The sequence below is a fragment of the Ovis aries genome, chromosome 5, assembly GCF_016772045.2.
Source record: "Ovis aries strain OAR_USU_Benz2616 breed Rambouillet chromosome 5, ARS-UI_Ramb_v3.0, whole genome shotgun sequence".
NCBI lineage: Eukaryota > Metazoa > Chordata > Mammalia > Artiodactyla > Bovidae > Ovis > Ovis aries.
In genome coordinates this window covers 43,732,516-43,756,800 of record NC_056058.1, presented here as the reverse complement: position 1 = coordinate 43,756,800, position 24,285 = coordinate 43,732,516, and the positions used below count along the sequence as shown (strand labels likewise).

The window sequence follows — 24,285 nt, the reverse complement described above, 5'->3', positions numbered from 1 at the left end:
CGTGACTGGGAAGCCACACCAGATCGACTGCAGTCTGGAGAAAAGCACACTGACTTCCCTCCATTCTATGGACTTCTCTTTCGAGACCCAAGTGGGCAAGAGACTTTCTTTGAGTAAAACACAGAATAGGCGAGTTCCAGCCCTGTTCTGGGCCCCAGAGCTGATTTGCAACTAGGGGGTCCACTGCAACGGGAAACAAGTCTGACAGTTCCTGAAGGAAACCATGCAATGCTACTTTCTTTTCTGACTTCAGGGTAGTAGACGGCGGGGGAAAAAGCTATTTTGAGACCAGTCTGAAATTTTCTCCACATCAGCTTCTATTTGGGACCAGGTTCAGAATCCACAGTCCTCTGGCAGTCTGATGGCAGGGGGACCCCTCTTGGATTTTGAAGCCTCACTCTGCCTTCCTGTTTGGAGAAGCAGTTTCTGATTACTTGACATGTTGGCGGCCTTGCTCACTGCTCCATGTGCAAGGCTGGGCTGGGCAAAATACGAGGGAGGGTTTTACCTAATCACCTACTCACTGGATTCATTTTCTCTCTTTTACACATAAAGCCTTATGTGTGGAAAACTATTAGTTACCACCAGGTCTTTTGTAAGTACTGTGCAGATGTTGGGTTCAGGTTGGGACAGGTGGCCACACTTTCTGTCTGCCCGTCCACGAGCCAGTCAGTCAGTCAGCTGGCATTTCAACACCTCCTTGCTGGGGACTTACATGGAACGATGAACAATGGGCAGCCATTTGCCCAAGGGACCATGGAAGGCAAAAGGGAAAGGCCCTCAAACACCGAGGTTTCTAAAAACGGGGCACCAGAGCTGAATCTTGAAGGCATATATACTGTTTAGTAAAGAAGGGGTGAGCAAGGCGAGTGTAAGCAGACAGAACAGCAAAGACAAAGGCACAGCAGAAAACAGCATGCTGTGATTTCGGGCTGGTAGAGCTCAGAGCCTAAAGAGGTGCTGTGTGGGCAGCATATTAGACAGATGTCAGTGGAGGAAAAAACAAGAATGTGAGACCTAAACTGAGAAGGCAGGAGAGCAGGGCTGCCCTTTCCCATCTTTCAGCCCGTTTTTCACCTGTCAAAGTAGGCTACTTCTAACACTGATTCCAAATCCAACGGTTTATGATATATGATCACATTTTTCAACCCAAGGCAGGAGCCAGCAATCCACCAGGAGAGCCTGCTCATGGGGCCATGAGATCAGCAATAGGCTATTTGAAGTTGGGAACAACTGTACAGACGTGTGTCCCCAAAATGCCACACTGAGCATGCACAGCAGAATGTGTGCTAGTGACAACAAGGAAGACACAGGTTTGGGGTCAAATTAAAAATTACACAGGGTGGATGTTGCACAGGGAACTCTGCTGAATGTTATATGGCAGCCTGGATGCGAGGGGTGTTTGGGGGAGAATGGATACATGCATACCTATGGCTGAGTCCCTTTGCTGTCCACCTGAAACTATCACAACACTGTTAACTGGCTATAATTCAATATAAAATTAAAAGCTAAAAAAAAAAAAAAAAAAAACAAGCTGGAACTGTTGACACAGCCAGTATTGCCAACCTATTCAATAAAAGACATCAGGCTAAGGGGGTGGAGGGTTGGGGCTCCCTAAGGGTACTGCTGGGAGCCAGGAGCTGAGACCCCAACTGTCCCTCTCTGATCCCCCTTTCTCCACGAACCTCTTACCTGGGGGCTGGCTTTGCCTGCACAGTGTGGGGATCTGATGGTTCTATCCATCAAGCAGGAGAAGCATAACAGAAGTAGCTGAGGAGACTACCATGCCTTCAAATCCCCTAGTAAAGTCCTGAAGTTGAAAAGTCAAGTGGGCAAGGCATCCTAACTCCTCACACAGCCCAAGGACTGTCCAGTGAACACTGGACCAGACTTGATCTCTGTGGCTCCAGGGCTCAGAACAGCCTGTGAACAGAAACATCACGTTTCAAGGCAACAGTTACAGTTGAATTTAAGACGTTTTAAACTTAATATGGATGGCTTAGCAATGGGTTGCTTACAAAATGACAGGTTCTCAGTCACTAGAATTCAGAGGCTGTCCTAGAGAAGGTGGTGGGCAAGACGAGCTTTCATGCCCCCACAACCACCTAAACCCTGAGGTATCACCCAGATGAGGCTCCTTGGCTGAGGCCCGAGCAGGAACCAGGATTGATAACGCGGGTCGGTACTGGTCCCGTACCCCTTCCTGACCAGAAGGGAAGTGCTCCTGGAGGGCAGAGGGGTCCCTAAGACTTGAGCATCCCCTCTGGTTCTCGATGGTCCTTCAGGGCACACTCTTCCCTTTGCCAAAAATGCATTTAGGAGTCTAACAGTGGACGAGGCAGCTATCGGGGACCGCCCACGGCAGCTCCTTCCGTAAGCTGAGGAACATAAATAATTACGGCGGGCATGTGGGAAACAAGGTTTTGTATACCAAGCACCTGTCACCATAGCCAGGCAGTCACCCAGGATCCCAAAATAGCAGCTCAGAATATCCACAGGTGACGGTTTATTTTGCTGAGTCACTCTTCCTTTTCGGCTTTTCCTACAAACCCTGCTGCTCTTCTGAGTTTCAGGTTAATCCCAACATTCAGTCCCTAGCAAGGCAACGTTCCTTCTCTGCAACACGGGGTTGGGTGAGGGGGCGGGGAGCAGGAGAATTCAGCCACCTGCCGCCTCCCGGGCTATACCGTTTTAGAATGGCCGCGGAGGAACCCAGAATGCTGGGAAGGTGGGTGTGTTTCAGGCCCAGGCAGCTGATTGGCTCAGATGTCACGTGAGCGGTGTCCCGGATGACTGCCAGGCGCTAACAACCCGCCCTCGGCCGACCCCCTACCCAGCCGTCACGTGACCTTCCTCTGCCCTGCCCCCAGAACACAGGTTCCCCGGTTGGGCATGGGGCGGCTGGTGAGAACAACGGAGCTAAAGCGAACAAATCCCTCTGGGCGCCTGGCCTCTCTAGTCAGCCTGCCGGCGTCAGGGCGCCCTCTGCCTTAACCTCCGTCCCCCTCCTCTCACAGTGGTTCCTCATTCTAATCACCGCACACCTAGGCCCGCTTTGATCCACTCTCAGCCACCATGCGTGGGGGGCGCGCAGCAGGAACTCTTATCCTCACTTAACAGATGAGGAAACTGAGGCCCAGAAAGGGCCAAACACAGTCCTTAATTCTCCTTTACCCCAAGGCCCACACGAATCCATTTCTAGTCACCTCCTCATGTGTGGTGCATTCCTGGAGGAATTTTCTGGACTTGAATGGCCACGAATAGCTAACGGTAACCAAAGATGGGGGTGGAATAAGGCGGATTGCCCACTGAACACAAACCCCTAGACCTGGGCAAGCCACCCTACAACTGCTGTTACCCAAATCACAAAGCGTGCCCCACACCCCCAGCCCTCCCAGAGAGGCGTGGGCCCCACTTCCAAGCCCGCAGGACAGATAATGTACCTTCCTTCCATTGCCCACAGGTCCTGCTCAGCACTTTGCCCTGTCACCATCGGGGCTGGATCTGGTGCTTCACTTCCACGTTCACACCCATGGCTACTGCTTTGCTCCTAATGACCCCTCTCCTGGTGACATGAATCTGTGGCCCCCGTGGCATTCTGACAATGTGATGACCCTAAGCTGCTTCCTGCTCTGGCTCTGCCCAAGTCCAGCCTGGAGGCTCTCGGTAGCCCCAGTCAGTCCCACCTACCCAGTTGGCCTTAAGGTAAAAGGGAGGGCCCTGTCAGGCTCTCACCTCACCCTCACTGACCACATCCTCTGACCATGGGCTTTCCCACCAGGACCTAAAGAAATCGGTATCCCCAACGTCTTCTATCTGACAGATGGAAAAACTGAGGTACATGAAGTCAACAACAGAAGACTAGAACCTCAGTTTCCTGATCCTGAGTTAGACATACTTTCCTAAGGCGTTGTACAAAAATCACTATGGGGATGGGGTTAACAATAATAAAAAGAAGCCTCCTTGAGTTTGAGTTGGGGGAACCAGGGGAGTCATGGATACTCTAGGAATGCTGTTCGGCTTGTGAGATCTTAGTTCTGCAACCAGGGAATGCGACCCCAACAGCGCGAGCGCCAAGTCCTAATCACTAGACCACCGGGGAACCCACTTTTTTAATGTTTTAGAATGGTTTCTTTTTCCTTAACATGGGCTTCCCTGGTGGCTCAGATGGTAAAGCGTCTGCCTGCAGTGTGGGAGACCCGGGTTCGATCCCTGGGTTGGGAAGATTCTATGGAGAAGGAAATGGCAACCCACTCTAGTACCCTTGCCTGGAAAATTCCATGGACTGAGGAGCATGGTGTCGCAAAGAGTGGGACACGACTGAGCGACTTCACCTTCACCTTCACTGCCTTAACATCGCGTTTGTTGTTACAACAAAGCAGTTGCACATTATTAAATGTAGCAGGTGCCCCCCCCCCCCCCGCCCCCGCCCCCATATAGGATTCTTTTTTTAAATTGTGGAGAAAAAGAAAAAACAAAAACAGGTATAGTCAGGCATCAAGGCTGGGCAGCAGATGGCGCCCCAGATCCTACCTACCTTGCAGGAGTTTCATCAGAACAAGGGAAGTTCAGGGCGGGCAGAGGAAGAGTCCCTCCCCTCTGCCACACAGTCTGTGTGTAACTGCACCTGGCTTTGGGACTATGGGATTAAAGTCTGTCTCCCCCACTGGCCTGATCTCTGCATAGGGCATTTGGTCATCCCAGTGTCCTCAGGGCCCAGCAACTGATACACCATGAATGCTAAATCAATACGTGCAGGAACGAAGTGGCGGGGGAGTGGACACTCCTGGCCTCCCCTTGGATTCTTGTACATTGGCTCATTAATGATTATTTTATATTGATTACAGGTTCAAGTGATCATATTTTGGATATAATGGATTAACTAAAATATATTAAAATTCATTTTACCTGTTCCTTTTTACTTGTTAAAAATGTGGCTACTAGAATTACCTCTGTGCCTCATGCTTCATTTCTATTGCACATTGCTGCTTCGGGCCCACCAGTGTTTTGCCCTTTCCTGCCCCACGGCTATCAGCTGGGTCAGCTCTGCAGCTGCAGGCCTGGCAGCAGGCCCCCTGCATCACTCTTCTGGAGCACTGTGTAGTGGGCCTGGCTCTGGGAGGAGGGAAAAATCTAGGGTGTCGAGCCCAGGGCAGCTGGCCCATAGAACCAACAGCCCCAAATCACAGGCAGGGGAGCTGGCCACACAGGAGCCCCCTCAGCCTGGGGACTGATCTACCAGCACCTCATGCTGACTGCGGTTGATGCTAAGTGAGCCCTTCTCACTCTCAGCTGAGCACCCTGAGAGAATACATACGTCTCAGTCAGACAAGGTTCCCTGATCCCCAGGCATGGGGCCCCTCAGTGAGGAACACTTTCCTCCACAGTTGTTCAAAGTACACCAGGTTTATTTCCACCACCTTCTGCATTGTGGAATCATAGAACTTTGAATCTGGAGGTGCCCTTGGGGACTCACTGTCTACTCCATCAGTGAGGAAATGGGGCACTTCTCTGTGGTTCACCACCAAGTCAGTAGCCCCCGAAGCTATATTCCTTGAGTCTCAGTTCAAGCTCCTTTCCACGCTCCTCCCCTTGGACTCTCAGAGGAGGCTCAAGACCCTTCCACGCATAGCTGAATCCAACTTTGTTCTTGTGGACCCCTCTGTCCAGAGTGCTTGTTGTCCCTTCCTCCCAGCCAGCTCCCCTTGGGCAAGCAACTAGTTATCCTTCGAGCCTATGTTACCTGGAAGCTCTAGGAGGGCAGGGTCCTGGTGCCACTCACAGCATACAACACAGCATACCGGCAGAATGAGATGCATGCTCAGTAGACAGTTGTCTCTGAATGAATGAATGCATGAATGATGTTGCTTCCTGTGCCCTCCCCACCTCATCCATACAGGCCTCCTCAGTACCTCCCAGTTCCCTCATTGCCTCTCTGCTGGACTGTGAGCTCCCCAACGGCAGAGACGTTGGCTTTATTCTGCATAGTTTAGAGTCTGGTCCAAAGCAAGTACTCAGGAAATAACGAGTGAAAAACAAGCCTGGATTAAAACCTTTCCTGATCTAGGGACAAATACCAGACTGGAAGCAGTGAGATTCTATTTCTTAGGCTCCAAAATCACTGCAGATGATGATTGCAGCCGTGAAATTAAAAGATGCTTGATCCTTGGAACAAAAGCTATGACAAACCTAGGCAGTATATTAAAAAGCAAAGATATCACTTTGTGACAAAGGTCCATATTGCCAAAGCCATGTTTTTTTCAGTAGTCATGTACGGATGTGAGAGTTGGACTATAAAGGCAGCTGAACATTGAAGAATTGATGCTTTAGAATTGTGGTGCTTGAGAAGACGCTTGGAAGTCCTCTGGACTGCATGGAAGATCAAACCAGTCAATCCTAAATGAAATCAACCCTGAATATTCATTGGAAAGACAGATGCTAAAGCTGAAGCTTCAAAACTTTGGCCATCTGATGTGAAGAGCCGATTCCTTAGAAAAGACACTGATGCTGGGAAAGACTGAAGGCAAAACAAAGGGGCAGCAGAGGATGAAATGGTTAGATAGCATCACCAACTCAGTGGACATGAATCTGAGCAAACTCCAGGAGATAGGGAAGGACAGAGGAGCCTGGCATGCAAATCCATCCCATGGGGTCGCAGAGTCAAACACAACTTAGTAACTGAACAACATCAACCAGAGTTTCCTCTCAAACCTTCCCACTGTAGGTGGCTCAAGGGGTTCTGACTTTGATGCTGAATTTCACCTCTGGTAGTTTTGGGAAGCTCCATCATCCACTCTGAACCCCAGGGAATGACAGCTGTGAGAAGTAAATCAAGTAAGCCCAGCCCCAGTGCATACTGAGCACTCACTATATTCCTTGGGACACCCAGGGACCACTCACTATTTCACTGACCCACCCTCTCCCACTCCCCAATGCAACAGAGCCTCACACCAGCCAGCACAGAAAACATTGCTTTATTAACTGCGTTTGCCAACACACGAGGATTGCAGAGGGGGTCCTGAAGCCACAGGCTCCAGTGAGGGCTAGGCTCTGGAAACCCCCATGAGTGAGCAGGACAGGATGGGACTGGGAGCTACGTGGGGGCAGGACCACAGAATCATGCAGGGCACGCGGGCACTGGCCACCCCGAGGCAGCCATACATTCTATTGCTCGTTAAGGGTAGCGAACATGGACAATGTACAAAAAGGAGAAATAGGTTTTTGCGTTAATGAAAAATACATTTTTTTTTCTACAAAGGAATCTTTCCTAATACAAGAAAATAAATATTGCAACATAAGCCAAAAATAATTTAAAATTGCTCTTTTCAATATATTTTCAATATTTCTCTTGTATATTAACAAATGGCACATCAACTTTCTTTGAAACAAAGACAGAAGGTGTCTCCTCCTGTGACATTCATATCACCCTCCCACCCCGAGCCGATGTGGAGCACAGAGTGTTGTGCGTCTGAGGGACAAGGTGGCAGGAAGTGCCTTAAAGAACAACCAAAGGTCCTGGACTCCAGCCCTGGCTCTTTGGCCAATGTGGCCAGCTGGGCCGGGGCCATGGGAAGTGGCCTCCCCAAGGGCCTTGTTACAGGCATCCAGACCATTCTGCAGAGCTTGGGGTATAGGCAGAGAGGTTGGCCACATCTGGCAGTAAGGAAGGAATGCCAAGTCCAGCTGCTGCCAATGTCTGTCAGAACTAGGCATGTGATTCTCTAGAAACTGCCCTGGCAAGTCCCACTGTGTGCCCATACGTGACACACAGACACACATGCACATGGACACACAAGACGTGCCCTGGCACAAACTCACACATCCACAGCCCAACACCCACGTTTGGAAACCTGGGTGGCTTCTCCAGGGAACCTGAGACCTTCACACTGCAAATGTTCACACACTGTCACCAAGTCAGAGCTCATTTAATAAAATAAACCCTTCTAACCTTTCTTCTCTGCGTTTGTTCTAAAATACATTTATGATCCATAAAAATACTTTCCTTGCACATTATCCTTTCTCACTGTGAGAAGGGGGAAGGAGGTGGGCAGCAGGGACCAGGAGAGTGGTAAAGACCGCCGGGCCAACTTCCAGAGCAGCTTATGCCTCCAGTAAGTGTCTGCAGATACGGTTGCGTGAAAGACGCACCTCAGCCTCTAGGCTGGAAAAGGCCTCCTGCCACCTCCCCAGCTTCCCATCCTGACCTCAAAGGCAGCAAAACCACCTGTACGGTGGATGGGAAGCCGCAGAGTGAAGGGGCTGTGCTGGCAGCAGGAAGGCCAGTGGTGAGGGCCAGTGTCCTTGTCTTCTTTGCAGCCTGGCAGGCGTCCCAGTAGTGGACAGCTGGCTGGCAGACAAAGCTCTTGGGTCTGGCCTGGCAGGCCCTGGGCAGCCAGCCTTAGAGGCACCCGGACTCCGTGCAGGACACGGGACCCCAGGGATAATTCAATTCAAAGCAAGAGCCAACTGAGAAGTGGGTTGAAATCTAGAGGCCAACTTGAGTAGAGGCCCTCTGCTGGTCTCCTGGCCTGGCCCACCCAGTCCAGACCCTGACCAGACCTACCACCTGCCTGCCCTGGTCCTATGCCCTACCTCGCCCCCAGAGCGCCCAGACCCTGCCTCAGGATGGATGAAGGGTAAGCAGGCTAGTGCTGAGTCTACTGGACCTGAGCACCCCACCTCCCGGCAGAGTTTGGTTGTTCTTTAAAGCTGGTCCCTTTGCTTCCTGTGAGGTCAGACCAGGCAATCCAGCACAGACAAGGTTGTTACCCGAGGTGACCCGAAGCACGGGGAAGGAAGAAGATCTGTTCAAAGGCAGTAAACAGAGAATGGGGTTAGGACGCTGCTGCTGACGCTGCACTGGCCACTACTACCAAGGCGCCAGGCAGACCAAACTCTACACAGTAGCTCATGCCATCCCAACGCCCAGAGTCCTCGAAGCCCACTCTGAGTCTGCTCCGACTGGACACATCTGTCCAGCCCTTTAAACTTAGTCATTATCTTTGTTTCCTGTTTTGATAAAACTCACATGAAACTCAGTGTCCATGACCATGCCACTGCCGTACCTTGAAAGTCTTGAGTCGGGGATGGGTGCTCAGCCTGCTCCCTATCCCACTGATTTGCGCTTTGTGTTATGTGAGGGGGATCCCCATGGTGAGACTTTTGCCACGCTGGTTTCACCGTCAGTCTCCTCGTGCAGAGTTTTAGGGTTCAGGAGAGCTCACAGTGGGCCCAGGATCCAAAATCCAACACCAGCAGCAGCAGAACAGCATCCTTGTCCGAGAGCTTGGGCTCACCTCCTTGGGTGTGTGCAACGAACATGTTTCTACACTTGGTTGCTAAAGAACTCCATTTTTAAAAAAAGTCCAAGTGACAAGTTGTCAGGTCCTGGCTGTGCTGTATTATGGTCAAAATATTCTTTGGCATCCACAGAATGATTCGACTGATTCACTGGACTTTTGCAAGGTTCTTGTTGGAGAAGTTCTGGCTTTACCAGTGGCAGAAGTGACCCAGGAGTAAGTCATAAAAGAAAAAAAAAAATGTTTTCACTGAATTCCTTTTTGTTTTTCATTTGTTCCCTGAGCTATCACCCTGGGGCCACTCCACTGAAACTCTTCAGAGCTACTACCTGGGACTTAGAGGGTGGAGCGGAGAAGGCAGGATGGTGACGGTGGGGAGGGAGGGGCTGGAAGGGCACAGTTGGGGAAGGGGGTTAAGGCTCAGAGGGGAAGAGGAACCAGGAAGATCCAGCAAGACTTCACACAGCCCCGGAAGGCCATCACTAACCCATCCTGGGCCCCGGGATCCCACTGCTTGTTGGAAGGAGTTGTTTCCAAAAGGAAACCAAGGAAGAAGCTCATCACTTAGCAGGAAACTTGAAAAGGCAAACGGTCTGGTCTGGTCAGCTGTCTGGGAGTGATCAGACCTCAGCCGAGACTGGCCCCGAAGGAAGGAAAGAAGGAAGTTGGAGTCCCAGAGCGATTCTCTGTAGTGGGTGAGGCTGAGCCCCACGCCCCTGACCGGGCACTGGCCCTCCCTCGCAGCCCTCCGCCGGCACTGGCGGCTGGCTAGCTGGGAGTCCCCTGAGAAAATGGCACAGCTCAGGAAGGGCTCTGGGAAACCCTCCCCAGAGCCGCCGAGCTGGGCGCTGGCAGGGGCAGAGCAGCAGGGGAGTGGAGGGTCGCAGGGTGGGTGGGCAGGCCTCAGATGATGTGGGTTGACCAGGAACAGCTGTGGTTCCCTTGGAACCAGCAGGCCCTCTTCGCCCCCTCAGTGCTTTCTCGTATAAGCTCATTGTGCTTGTGACAGTGAGTAGACTCTGGCTGGGTATCACTTATTATACTTCCTTGGGGATCAGTGAAGTGCAGCAGGACCCCCCCGCCCCCCGATTGACCCCAGTGGGATTTGGGAGCAAGGCGGGGCAGGCCCTGGGCTGGCCCATCTGCCATAATAATGCCCAAACGACAGTCTGTGTCACCCAGTGGCAGCGGGCGGGAGTCCTGAGCTCTTCATCACCTTGCCTACATGTAGCCAGGAGCCCAGCAGTACTGTGTGGCCCGGGCGGGGACGCTGCCATGGCCGTGATGGTGAACAGACCAGGGCTGGTCCTTGTGGCCAGAGCTGTGGAAGGAATCCTAACATCCTAGGCCAGCACAGAGGAAAGACAATAGTGTGGAATTCGAAACTTTTTATATTAAAAATAAAACCACATCAGAGTGGCAGCCTCAAGGGTCTGAGACACTCAGCGGAGATTGGAAATGGCAGTTGTCACTGGGCTGAGGCCTCATGGGGGGACCAGGACAGGGGAAGGGGTGACTTAGGAGGCCAGTACCCCCATGCGGACCACCTCCTCAGCCCCTGCTTCCCGGGGACCCCGCTGCACCCCACTGTCCTCAGCCTCCACATCTGAGTCGCTCATCTCCCCATCAGAGAAGTAGCCATCAGTCTCAGTGTCAAAGTGTAGGCTGACCTTTGGCCTCTCGGCCACAGCAGAAGGCGGTCCCGTCCCGGCATCAGGCCTGGCACCTGGCGACCTCCGGTTTCCCTTGCTCTCACGGGGCAGCCGGAGCCGGCCTGAGGGCTTGGGACTTGCTGTAGGGCCAGGCACTTGGACATTAGAGTCGGCAGCCATTGGGGCTGCCTCCTCCGGGGTCTCGGGGGCCAGTGGGGGGGGGCTCTCGGGAGCTGCTGGGATGGGACAGTCCCCAGCTGTAGGACTGGACGGCAGGTGAGAAGGTGTTCGCCGTGGTGGCTTCCTGGCAGGCGGCCCCTGACCCCCTTTGCTGCTGCCAGTATCCTGGCCCCAGGGCTTCTTGGGGGGTTTGTCTGGAGTCGTCCGTGAACCGGGCCCATCCTGTGGTGGTTTCTTCTTAGCAGGCAGGCGGGTGCGGCCACGGGCCTTCCTGGCAGGGTCGCCAGGTCGCAGCGAGGGGTCCCGCATGAAGCTCAGCAGTGTCTCCTCATCCTGCAACAGCTCCTCGGACAGCAACCCCGGGGCGGGGTCTTCGCGGTGCCCATTGTTGAGCGACCACTCACTCATGGCCATGTTCTCTGCGGTGATCTGCACTGACTGCGCCAGCCAGCTGTTGAAGAAGGTGCCGTCGATGGGGAACGAGGTAGACAGGCCTGGCCAAGGGGAGGAAAGAGGCAGGTGAGATGCCAGCAGGTGTGTGAGCCACCGTCCTTCCAGAAGCCCTCTCCCACCCTGCCCTGCACACATCGCGGACCTTCCTCCCTCTCTCCCTCTATGCTAGACCCGGCCGAGTTAACCTGCTCTGTCCATCCCACCTGCAAACACGGAACACCCTTCTCCCCAGATAGGTGTCCTGCTCCTGCGGACTGTCTTCATTGTTTGAGGAGCAGAGTACAAAGTGAAAATGTGGGCTCCCTATTCAAAAATTATTAAGAATTTCAAAGTGGCTACAGTAGAGCATTAAACCAAGCGAGGGCCCTTGGTGACTGCACAGGAGCACACCCAGCCCTGCTCACCACCCCACACAGCATCATCCTGGGAGCATAAGGGATAAGGAGCCCTCTGGCCACCAGGGGGCGCTGGGTTTTCATAAGTGTCGCTTTCCACAGCTTCCAAAGCAAGGACTTGGATAAGGGTGTCTGTCAGGGCCAGCTCCAGTTATGGGCTCTCCTTCCTTTACTGAGGTTTTGGGAGGCGGCCGCTGATGTTCCCATTAGATACCAAGCTGAATCCTTCCTGAGACTGAGGCAAATAAAAGATGACCTGGGGCTTCGGTGCTAGAGGTGAGGTGGGGCTTCCATGCTAGAGGTGACCTGGGGCTTCCTTGCTAGAGACGAGGTGGGGCTTCCATGCTAGTGGTGAGGTGCTCCTCTAGAGCACGCCCCTTCCCTGAGGAGTGTTCTGGAGAAAGCATGTGATATCCTGGGAGACAAAGCCCATGTCCAGGAGCCCCTCTAGGGACACCAGGCTTAATGGGGCAGCAGTCAAGAGGTGTGTGACAGACAGCTGTGACAGTGAGATGGGCTGGGCAAAGACCACTCCTGGGGGGGTCTCTGGTGGCTCCCAGAAAGTTTGCAGGGGATGAAGGGAGGGCCTACTTGAGGACATTCTGGCAGAGGGGGACAGGGACAGAAAATTATGGCAGGCCCTCACCCCACAGCATGACACAGGGTTCCTTGAAGGGCCAGGATGTCTAGAGGCTCCTGAGTTCTTGAGCCTAGCCTCTAGTCTACGAGAGGAACCCTTGGGAGGTCAGCTAGGGCTCCAAAACCCCAGTCTCCTCTATACCTGGAAGGTGGGAGTGCCTGGGCATGGAAGGGCCTGCCGACCCCTCCTGGCCTCCCACTCTGCAGCAAGGATGCTGGTGGTTCCCATGGCCTTTTGCGGGGAGCTGCAAGTGCAGTGATGGTATGAGTCTGGCTGTGTGCACCAGGCCACTCACCAAGCTGCCCCAGGACTGAGTCGGACCCTGCCTTCACTTTCTCTTTCTTCTCGGGGCTGCCCTTGGGGCCCTCGCGGCCTTTTCTTTTTGAGTCACTCTTCTTGCCCTTTGTTTTCCTCCCAGACCGCTCTGCATCAGGGAAAGAGAGAGCAGGAGGAAGATGGTTATCCCAAGCAGGCCAGACAGAACCAAGACCCCTGTGTGGAATCCCAGGAGAGCCCCATCACTTAGTGTCTCGCCTTCTGGGTCACCTCCCCTGCACCTCTGCGGCCCCAGTCCAGAGCCATGTGGGACCTGGGATAACTGTGGCTCCAGTGAGTCAGGGAATAGCTGATGTGGGAAAGGGGATAAGAGTCCCTGAGGGGCTTGGTGCGGGGCTCAGCGACACGAGGAGGGGGAAGACCACTCTATAGGACCTGCGCTGCAGTTTGACCTCTACGGACTACACATCCCAGGACAGAGTCCTCGTGGGCAGGAAGGCTGGCTGGAGGTGAGTGGATAGGACAGGGCCTCATGGGCTAGGCCACAGAGGTGAAGGTGGATAGGTCACTGAGGGGCCAACAGCCTTGGGTTCCCCTCTTAACACAGAGGTCAGCCCCCTGCCTTGCTCTCGTGGTCTGCTCTGGAGGTCAGACAGTTGACGGAAGACTCGGGGTACACACCTTCCCCTCATACCCTTCTAGTCCAGGACCACATGGGTCTGCGGAGTCACAGAACAAAACACAGCAGGGGAGAGACATGCTGTGGTGGGGAGCTGCCAGGAGTCTCCTCCTAACGTCTCAGCCAGAGGCTGGTGGGCTTCCTGAGTAAGCGCCTAAGAGAAAGTTGAGGAGTATGGGCCCAACTCCAGGACTCTGCCTAGCTCTGCTGTTCTCTCCAGGTGTAACCTCAGACCAGGCCTCAGTCTTCTCACCTATCACATGGGACAGCGCCTAGATACTTGGAGGGAGGCTTCCCAAGTCCCCCACCACACTCGCTGTGGCCTGAGCTCCTCCCAAGGGCATAGACCTTACACAGCTCAGTTGTTGACTCTGGTGGTGGTCCAGCCACTCTCCTCTCTCTGCTCCAGGCCTAGCCTGACCCACAGGCTCTACCTGCAGTGGCAGCCTCTGGCTTAAAAATCTCTCCATCCACCTATTTTTACTGCACGGAATTCAACATCAGAGCACCATCTTCTGCACTAAGCATTGCCCTCCTGAATATGTTAACACTCCACAAAGGGCCCTGTTGTTTGGCAACACCCACAGCTAACAAGACAGACCACTCTCAGAGCTCCTTTAACCTTTGATTTCCAGATCTGTTAAACGCATGTGATGGTAAAAGCCTAAGAAAGAGGAAGAAAAAAACCTATTGGCACAGGGCCTCAATCCTATCAGATGGGGTCAGAGAGGAGGAGCACATAGGTCCTCTTCCACCCCTGGGGCAGTTGCCTTCTTCAGAACCAACACACAGGCACACAGGGGTTCAGGGAAGCTTGCCAGCTTGGTCCCTTCCTGCCCTGGAACCAGCACAGAGCTGCTGAGACTTCTGGTTTGCACCTGTTCACATGCAATTCACTCCTAAACCACAATGGGCCCCACACTGCCTGAGAGTCCCGTGAACCAGAAAGCTCCCTGAGGGTAGGCCTGATGCCCACATCACATCTTTGCTCCTTGCCTGCCAACACACACCTATGACCCTGGGAGGCCCCTGCCTTAGCCCACTACCTAGGTACACAGGGTAAGGGTGAGGTCAGTGGCCCCTGACCCCATACACATGCCCCACCAGGCTCTGAAGACACACAGCTCCCTGGAACCCAGCCCCCTCGAGGGTGTGCTTACGAGAGGTGGCCAGCGGCAGGTAGGGGAAGCGCCTACCTCGACACAGATCCTGTTCGATAAGTTTCATCTGCAGGTGGAATATCTGCTCCTGGAGCTTGCAGATGGCATGTTTCGTTCTCTCGCGCCTTGTCACCATGTAGCACAGATTTCTAACCTGAGGAAACACAAGAGAGATTTTCCACCTTACTCATGGGTAATCACCTCAACCTCCCAACTCTGGGGGGCCATTCTGCCTAACCTGCCCAGGACACCTGGGAATCAATACCCAGGCCCCGAATGCATGCTCAGTCCTGAGCTGAAATTCTCTGATCTAAAACACAGGGCCAAGCACAGTCTTGGCCCCAGGGCCTGCAGTGAAGCCAGTGTGGGCAGGTAGTGCATTTGCAGAGGTCAGGCTGGCAGCTCTGCCTTCCTTCCCTAGGCCTGCACTTCCTGGCTGAGTCATGCCATCGCCCAAGGCCCTTCCAACTGCTCTCCCTTGAATGTAAATCCCCCAAGGCTTGTCACGGCCTGACAAGGTCACCAAGTCCATCCTTCAGCCTCCTGTCCAAGGCTTCTTACACATCAAGGAAACTCTTCAGCCACTAGCACCTGGGCAAAAACCACCTCCTATCCTTAGCCACAAATGACCAGTACATGAGAGCGCCCCAGCAGAAGAGCTCTGAGTAGAGAGGCGGTCCTGATGCACTGGAGTCCAGCCTGCAGCTGGCCCTTGTCCACTTGCTGCACTGGCCCTGAGCCAGGTCCACAGCTGCTCTGCTCCAGGCCCCATGTGCACTCGACCATGTTCGCTCTGCCAGAGACAGAACCCCTTCTGGGGAAGGGCAGGGCTGCTCAGACTACCTTGGGCCAGCTAGGAAGAGCCTCTTGGGGCCTGGGACACCATCTTGCTTGGCCCATGGGACAGGGCCCACCCTGCAGCTGGCCTGGAAGCACCTGAAGAATGTTGCTTCCTGTCCACCTGGCACCTTGACCCCGTGCGCCATCCCTCACTGGCTGTTCTCCGTGTACACCATCTCTCTGGGACCAAGTCCAGGCCTCCTCCCCATCAGGACACCACCTTGCTCTGGCACTGTCTTCAGATCGGGTCACAACCTCCAGCAAAAGTGACAGCTGACCACCAGAATCCTGGGTGCCACCAGGTTCTACCTCCAGCTGGGTTCCGTGTTCAAGGCTGGGTTCAGTGTTCATAGCCTTAAGCTGCCTGGGCATGACCTGAGGGTTCCAGAGACCCCGGCCTCTTGTGACCATGACTTCTCCCACCCTGGAGTAGCCATGATCAGACCTCCCTGCTGGCACAGGCCTCCTCCTCCTCTGCTCCCTGAGCCTAGCTGTGAAAGAGATGCCAGAACACCTGTGCCAGGCTAGCAGGCTCTGGCTGGGTTCTCACCATCACCACAGCCCAGACTGAATACCAGGCTCTCCTGTGGTCAGCACCTCCCCAAGGGGCAGCCACCTGGCCCCGCCTGTGAGCCCTTGCTCCAGCACACTGGCACCATCTGACTTCTTCACAAATCCTGGACTCCCTAGGACCTCCCTCCAGCCAACCTCCTCCTACATGTCCCTAGGCACAGGCTTGTGCTGGTCCCTGGGCTCAGCTGCGAGAGGTGCCATCAGAGTCCCCTTCTTCTGAGGGCTTGCTGCTCAGCAGGGCAGAGAGATGCTGACCAAGTACTGACACAGGCAACCCTGATCCAGACTTGCGGGTGGTGAGAAGGCTCCCTGGAGAAAGGGGAAGACAGGCGGGACCTCATCCTTCAGGTCCTGGCTCCAGGGTCACCTCCAGGAGGCTTCCTGTCCATCACATCTAAGCAACTCAATCTCATTCTCCTCATATTCTGGTCTCTTTCCTTCCCAGCAGTCATGTGGCTGAGCACGCACAGGGACAGTGGGGATAAAGGCAGCTGGGTGGATGCATGGCTACTTTGTGGGCCTGAAAACAAACTAGTCAATATATCTAGCCTAAAACCAGATCAGGACTACTTCCCATTTAAATACAGATGTAGTTTTCTTTCTTTTTTTTGACTTTTAGAAACATTAGAGCAAGGTTTCTCAAGGCAGGCCGGAATGAATTCCTGGAGAAGATTACCCCCCAAATCCCTGGGGTGGCTGGTTAAAAGCACAGAGTCCCAGGCTTGGGGAGTATCAAATTCTCTGGGGGTGGGGCCCTCAAATATATATTTTTCACAGCACCACAGCATCTGAGAACTATTGCCAAGCTCCAAAGCAAGCTGCATGGGCTACTGAGTTTGACAGCTTAGCATGTATAGGAAGATAATATTCTAGTGGGTTTTGTTTTTTTTTTTTTGGTCCTATTAGAAATTTTGATTATGTATACTTTACAATCAGAGAAGGCACTGGCACCCGACTCCAGTATTCTTGCCTGGAAAATCCCATGGACGGCGGAGCCTGGTAGGCTGCAGTCCATGGAGTTGCTGAGAGTTGGACACGACTCAGTGACTTCACTTTCACTTTTCACTTTCATGCACTGGAGAAGGAAATGGCAACCAGTGTTCTTGCCTGGAGAATCCCAGGGACGGTGGAGCCTGGTGGGCTGCCGTCTATGGGGTTGCACAGAGTCGGACATGACTGAAGCGACTTAGCAGCAGCATGCTTTACAATATAGCATGGTAGATGTGAATGAGATATTAAACATACAATATATTGGAGGTAAATGCTCAATTTTTTTCATGATAAGGATACATACACTACATAATCAGTAATGTCTGGAGACTTTTGCTATAGAAGATTCTGTGAGAATCCGAACACATTGCTACCCCTTACTCCCAGTTCACTATGGAATCATCAACTCCTCTAATTTTTCCTGAGACTCTCGGTAATATGGCTACCTGTAACTAAATGCTGTAAGATTCCTCTTTCGTGATGGTTTTTGGGGAAAAGCACTGCAACCATCTTAGAAGCCAACCCAGGCTATTAGACTCCTTACATTGTCTTTTTCTGATTATAAATATAAAACAGAAAACAAACAACCTAATCAATAAGTGGGCAGAACTAAACAGACGTTTCTCCAAAGAAGACATACAGACGGCCAACAAACACACGAAAAGACACTCATCGTCATGAATCAGTACAGAAACACACATCACAACTACAGTGAGATGTCACTTTACACCAGTCAGAATGGCCACCATCAGAAAATCTACAGACAATAAGTGCTGGCGAGGGTGTGCAGAAAAGGGAACCCTCTTATACTGTCGGTGGGAATGTGAATTGGTGTAGCCACTATGGAGAAAAGAGTATGGAGGTTTCTTAGAACACTAAGAATGGAACTACCATGTGACCCAACAATCCCACTCCCGGGCACACCCAGAGAAAACCATAATTCAAAAGACACGCGCACCCCAGTATTCACTGCAGCACTATTTACAACGGCCAGGACATGGCAACAACCTAAATAAACGTCCATCAGCAGAGGAATGGGTAAAGAAGACGTGATGCACATACACAGTGGAATACTACTCAACCATGAAAAGGAACAAAACTGTGTCATTTGCAAAGATGTGGGCGGGCCTAAAGACTGTCACACAGAGTGCAGTAAATCAGGAAAAGAAAAACAAATACTGTATATTAAAGCAGATATGTGGAATCTAGAAAAATGATAGAGATGTTCTTAAGAGACACAGACGTAGAGAGCAAACATATCGACACCAAAGGGGAAAGTTGGGAGAGTGCAATGAACGGGGAGATTGGGACTGACCTACATATACCAGTATGCATAAAGAAGATAGTGAGAAGCTACTGTACGGCGCAGAGAGCTCTGCTTGGTGCTCTGTGGTGACCTAAATGAGAAGGAAATCCAAACAAGAGGGGATATAGGTGTATGCATGGCTGATTCACTCTGCTGTACTGCAGAAACTGACACAGCAGTATAAAGCAACTACACACCAATTTTTAAAGAAAATTATAAACATCAAAGAGCCTAAAAGTGAATCAAGTAGAAAAGTCCTCCAAAACTAGAGCAGGGATCAGTAATAAAAGTAGGTTTTATGATAAAGTTTTTTTTTCCCCACCTTGGCCACGCCATGCAATCTTAGTTCCCCAACCAGGGATCAAACATGTGCCTCTGCAGTGGAAGTGCAGAGTCCTAACTGCTGGACCACCAGGGAATTCCCTTGATAAAGTTGTTTTGATAACAGCAAATTTGGCAGAGAGAGCCTGGACGTGGGCTAAGGAGGGCAGGAGGCAGGGAGGACTCTCAGCCGGTTACCTTAAGCTAGGACGGACCAGTGTAGGGGCATTCATGGAGCCTAGGGAGGCTACAGGAGGAGCGGAGCATACTGGGCATGAGCTGCTGGAGCTTGGGAGGCAGGTGCGGGATGGACCCAGCCTCCCGATGGGGAGGAAAGCTGCAGAGCAGAGGCACAATGAGAGGAAAAGCCTGGTGCAGTGAATGATCGCAGGGATCAAGGAACACTCAGAGAGGGGGCAGCAGGGCTGGATTATCGGGGATGGGGAGTCTGGTCAGAGCATCCACAGGAGAAGTATCTCAGACCAAGGGCGCGTTTACCTGTGGCGACCACTGCTGAGAAGGCTGGAGGATAAGGGTGGAGAAGTGGGAGAGATGGAGGCTGCTGGCAGCCCTGGTGGAAGGTTTTAGAATATGGTAGTGGCAGGGGTCTGGCCTGCCACTATGGTAGATATAAATGAGGTATTAAAAATACAATATATTGGAAGTAAATTGCTTCAAGGAAGCTCCAAGAGTGAGAAGCAAAGAAGTAAGAACAGTGAGGGATGACAGAAAAGGAAAGATAGGGACGAGGGTAGAGAAACCGATGATTAGAGGGATGTGGGGGAGGGAGGACTTGCTTTTGAAGATGGGAGAAAGTAAAATGGATTCAAACACTGGTGCAATCCTGGAGACAGAAGGGGATGAAGAAAAAATAGAAACTCCTGTGCTGTGCAGTGTGGGCTGGAAAGAGATCCCAGTGTGGGGCAGGAAGGGGAGGACATGAGAGGAAAGGGCAGAGAATGGGTCCAGAGGGCACTAGTGGGCAAAGGTTCTGGTCTGAGGAACAGAGGATGAGGTCTGCTAAGAGAAGGGGGAGTCCTGAGGGAGTGGGGGCAAGGGTGGGAACAGGTGGTGGAAGGAGAGCCCAGAATGCTGCTAGCTAATGCTTTCATCAAGGCTGGCTGGCAGGCACCTTGGGGTGCTCACCCACTCACTGCTATAAGATCCCTGCTGGTTGGTAGAGTGGCTCCTACTGGGTGAGGCTCTGCCCAGCATGTGGCCTTTGCACAGGCACAAGGGACTGGCAGTGAGCTACTGCCACAGGGCAGGAGTGAGGAAAGCAGGAGACAGTGGAGAAGGAACTGAGTAGGGAGAACAGGGGGCTTGGAGATCTGGGGCTACTGATCAGGTGAGAGGGCTTGAGTCGGTGGAGGGGGTAACGGGGTGGGAAAGTCCCAGAACTGGGAGCCGTGGGCTTGAGAAGCTAGAGGCTGGAGGCTACAGCTACCCCCTCGGCTTTAGTAGGAGGTCAAAGAGACACAACCCAGGCACTGAAGATAGTAATGGTGTGTGACAATTGACAAAGAAACACGCAGAGTGTGGGGGAGGCAGGACCAAGTCTCCTGGGGAGAGCTACGGACACGGAAGCCGGGGGGAGTTCCTACATGCCTATCCTCTGGGGCCAGTGTCTGAGAGCTGCTCCTGCCCTCTCGACTCTCCTCAGGCCAGGTGAAACCTTTAATAAGCTCCTGGTAATCAGGTCCAGAGCCACGGGCAGGAAGTGAGCCCTGTGTAGCCCACACTGCCAGCCTGGTTGCTAGGGGACACCAGCCAGTGTTTGTCAGGTTGATCGCTGCTCATCAGGGCTGCGATTTTTTTTTTCTGTCAGCCGTGAACAACTCTGAGAGGCTGCGGTAGCCAGGCGTTCCTGTGCTGCCTGCCAGGGCCAAGGCCTAAGGCTGAAATTTGAGGAAAGCACATCGTCTAGGCTAAGCATAAAATGGGGTTTCATGCTGGTGGCACCATGACCCCAGCTCCTGCTTCTCTCAGCAAAAGTCTTGCCTGGCCTTGGGAGGCAAATCAGTTGAGGAGGACCCAGGATTCCTGGGCCACAGCCCTGGGCCTGCCCTTTCAGAACTCCCTGGAGCCCACCTTCCGAGCAGCCCATCAGCTAAGAGTCAGAGTGCAACAATAATCACCACTGACAAGGGAGGGTGGTGTGCTAAGCCCTGTCCCTGCCAAATTTCCCATGATTCAGGGTCAGCTATTCCCATTTCACAGACAAGGAAACTGAAACTTGGAGAAGCAGAAAGTGAAACTCAGAAGGCACAGAGCTGGGCAGTGCTGGAACTGGATGCAAACCCAGGCTCCCCACAGCCTCAGTCTCAACTCCTCCCCTGGATCCCTGATGGGTTCAGCCCAAGCTGGCCCGGTGCCCAGGGACAGGCTGGATACTCTTGACTGTTGGCACGGGGCCACGGTCAGAGACGGAGCCTGCTGGACAGGCCACCGACAGTCATGGGTCTTTGCAGAAAGCCTCCCCCGTGGCACAATTCTCGGCCTGCTTCACTCACTCAAGTCACCAACGCGTGGCCGTGAAAGGTTTTGAGGCTGGATCGGAGTTGGGGTCAATGGAGCACACGGCTGCCTAACTTCCTCTCCTCAGCCTGCCAGGGCTGTGTACTTAGCTGCTGCCCTTCAGCCTGGCTTGGAGGCCGCTGGAGAAGCAGGGGCCCTCCCAAGCCCTCAGAAGCTAAACAGACTGCAAGGCTGGCCCTGCCTCCTCCTCCTGGGGGCAGAGTGGACTGACTCACACCTGACCTGGGAGGGCTCTGTGCCCCAACCAGAGAGGTCTGTGAGGTCGGGATCCCACAGCTGCCTCAGCATTCTAGCCGGTGACACCCTTAGCCCCTGGCCTCACCTGCACCAGCTGACAATGGGCCCGAGAGGCTGGGGGGCTAAGGAGGGAGTACTTTTGCCAAAGAGGAGTACAGAACAGAGAATAAGCCAACAACTCTCTGATGAGCCCCTCCCCTCTTCAGCTCCAAATTCAGCTCAACTCTAGAAAACACATGTTCCTTCAAGGCTCGCTATAGCCCCACTGCTCATCAGGGATGGCACCACAAACTTCTCAGCTCCTTCTCCAGGATGATGGTTCAATAGGTGGGCCCGTCCCCTGACCTCCTCACGCAGTCCAGCCAGGGTCAGACACGTGCTGAGCAGCAGAGATCAGGGAGGTCAGACATGATGTGTCGTTTGGAAACAGGAGGACTAAAAGCAGGGTGTGTGTACTACAGACCCTGGGGGTGGAGACCCTGGGGGTGGCCTGAGGACAAGTGTGGAAGCAGCTTTGGTCTCAGAAGGATCTGTCCCTGAGGGCCCTGCCGCATGGGGCAGGAGCCTGGGCGGCCTGGAAGTGGTGACTGCAATGTAGGTGGCCTTGCTCTCTGTCCTGGTTGACACTGTGGACAGGTGATCATTTCCCTGCCCCCTACCTTCTGGTTGCAGGCTGGCTTCCAGGCAGTAAGCTTCCTCCCTTCCAGGCCAAAAGGGCCATTTCTGTTTGACCAGGCCTCAGGGCAGATGCATATGGGGGTGAAGGAAGGTAGAGAAGCTGGGTCCAGATTCAGAGCCTCCACCTCATGGCCCCTTACCCCAGTCCTCAGCAAATGCTGAGTAGCTCTAACCAGTTTACAGTCTTGCCAACTGAGACACATCTGAGCAAAGTAGCTGCCTTAAGTCACACGAAGCCCCCAGAATGCTTCCACCCCTCCTGCTTCCTGGTATGGCCTGGGAGATGGTAGGCGTGTGTGTGTGTGTGTGTATCCATGGAGGACGCCCTGACATGACCCCTCATGCTCCAGAACCCTAGAAATGAATGTCCCAGAGAGGAGAGGAGAGGCCAGAACAGCACCTGGGGTTCAGAGGACTCGATCAGGGACCTGAAACACCCTGCTTTATGCTCAGGCTGCCTCCACCTCAGGGGTGGGACTCTATCTGGAGGGACTTTAGCTGGAGGAGTTGGGGAGGGGTGTCAAAAAAGCCAAGTTTGAGGGCACACAACACAGAAGGCAGGACCCTCTCACCGGTTCTCTGGGAGGAGGAGGAGGGATTAGAGGCTTTGCAGGGGCCTCTGTGCTCTTGGAAAGCAAGTCTCACTGGCCCCGGGTCTCCACAGCCCAGCCTAAAACCATGAAGTCTGCACACCTGCCTTGTCTCACTCAGCCCCCAAAGCTGTGTGCCTGGACCAAGGCAAGATCCCTGCCACCCGGCGCACAGCTGAGGGGTTCCGGCCAACCCACTCACTCTATCTGGGCCCCAGGATGCCACCTCCAGGGTGAGTGTTTGGAATCTGCACCCGCAGCAGGACAGTCCCTGCTTAAAATCTTTCTGCAACTTCCACAAACACCGTGGTCCAGAAACACCCAGCCCCACAGGCTGTTGCTGGTTTCTGGCCCAGCCTCATGCCCTGGGCCTCTGCTCACGTGGCTCCCTCAGTCCAGCACCCCAGGAGCTGCACTCACAGCTGTCTTCCCTGCTTTGGCAGCACATGCTGATTATACTGATTTAACTCTCTTGTGATGCCCCATGCCTCCCTGGCCTGACTTAAAGCTCCTGTGTTGGGACCAGGCCAGGCCCACAGAGACAGCTAGGAGTCAGATGCCTAGATCCTTTCCCAGCTCTGGAGTCTCCCAGCCTCACAGTCATGGCAGGCCCTCACCCTTGATCAGACCTGCAAAAGGGTTGGGACAAGAGGGACTTAAGAGAGCCCAGAGCTGGATCCTCCCCTGTTCTGCAAACTCTCAGTTATCCCAACCTGTCCAAGATCCAGAGGCCCTCAGCGCCTTGGCCAGAGCTCACGGTTTGAAAGCTGGTGAGCCACAGCTGCTCCAGGGCAGCGAGGGAGGGGCGGAAAGGCCTGCTGGGACACCCACCAGGCAGGCGGGCGGGCGGGGAGCGGCAGGGGGACTCACTCTCTCCAGGTCCTGCCGCAGGTGCGTAAAGAGCTTCAGTCGGCGGTAGAGGACGTCCTGCTCCTGCTGGGCCAGGTTGTCCACCTCGTCCGTCTTGGGCGTCAGCAGCGGCTGGTTGGAGTTGGCTTTCCTCTTCAGCTTCCAGTACTGGTAGATGAAGTCGACCAGTGCCTCGGCCAGGTCCAGGCGCTCGGCCACCTCGGCTGGCTCTACCAGCTCATAGAAGTCTTCCTCTAGCTGCTGCAGCCGCTGCTTGCGAAGGGTCACCTTTTCCAGGTCCTCACTAGCTGGGCTGGGCTCCACAGGCTCGGATGTAGCCTCACCCCGTGGGCCCCCATCACTGTGCTCCTGGCAAAACGACTTGAACTTGACCTCATCGTTGTCTGCTAAGATAGTCCTCATTTCCAGGCTATGGTCAAAGGCGCATGTGACGTGGAATGCCGTGACGCAGGAAGGCATGGAACACTGGAGGGAGACGAAGGGCAGCGTGAGGTATGAAGGGAGCCACGGTGGGAGGGAAGAAGGATGGAGGGGCTTCCCTCAGGGTGACACTGGGAAGGTAGCATGCTGGTGAGACCCTAAACAAAACGGCTGCCAACATCCTGCAG

At 53.6% G+C, this 24,285-nt stretch overlaps 1 protein-coding gene across 9 annotated transcripts in view; it reads right to left on the bottom strand.

The window, feature by feature from the left end:
* Positions 1-6,958: 6,958 nt before the first annotated feature.
* The window catches only part of JADE2 (jade family PHD finger 2), a 50,363-nt gene continuing 33,036 nt past the window's right edge, over positions 6,959-24,285 (bottom strand). For 8 of the 9 annotated variants that reach the window (XM_042250530.1, XM_060416513.1, XM_027970253.3 and 5 more), the window contains 4 exons: positions 23,678-24,142; positions 14,771-14,888; positions 12,915-13,043; positions 6,959-11,625 (listed from right to left, as the gene is read on the bottom strand). In XM_042250530.1, coding sequence (XP_042106464.1) covers positions 10,817-11,625; positions 12,915-13,043; positions 14,771-14,888; positions 23,678-24,142 — 1,521 coding nt within the window. In that variant the 3' untranslated portion in view covers positions 6,959-10,816. The remainder of the gene's footprint in view (positions 11,626-12,914; positions 13,044-14,770; positions 14,889-23,677; positions 24,143-24,285) is intronic. The other variant, XM_042250526.1, reaches the window with a different exon arrangement.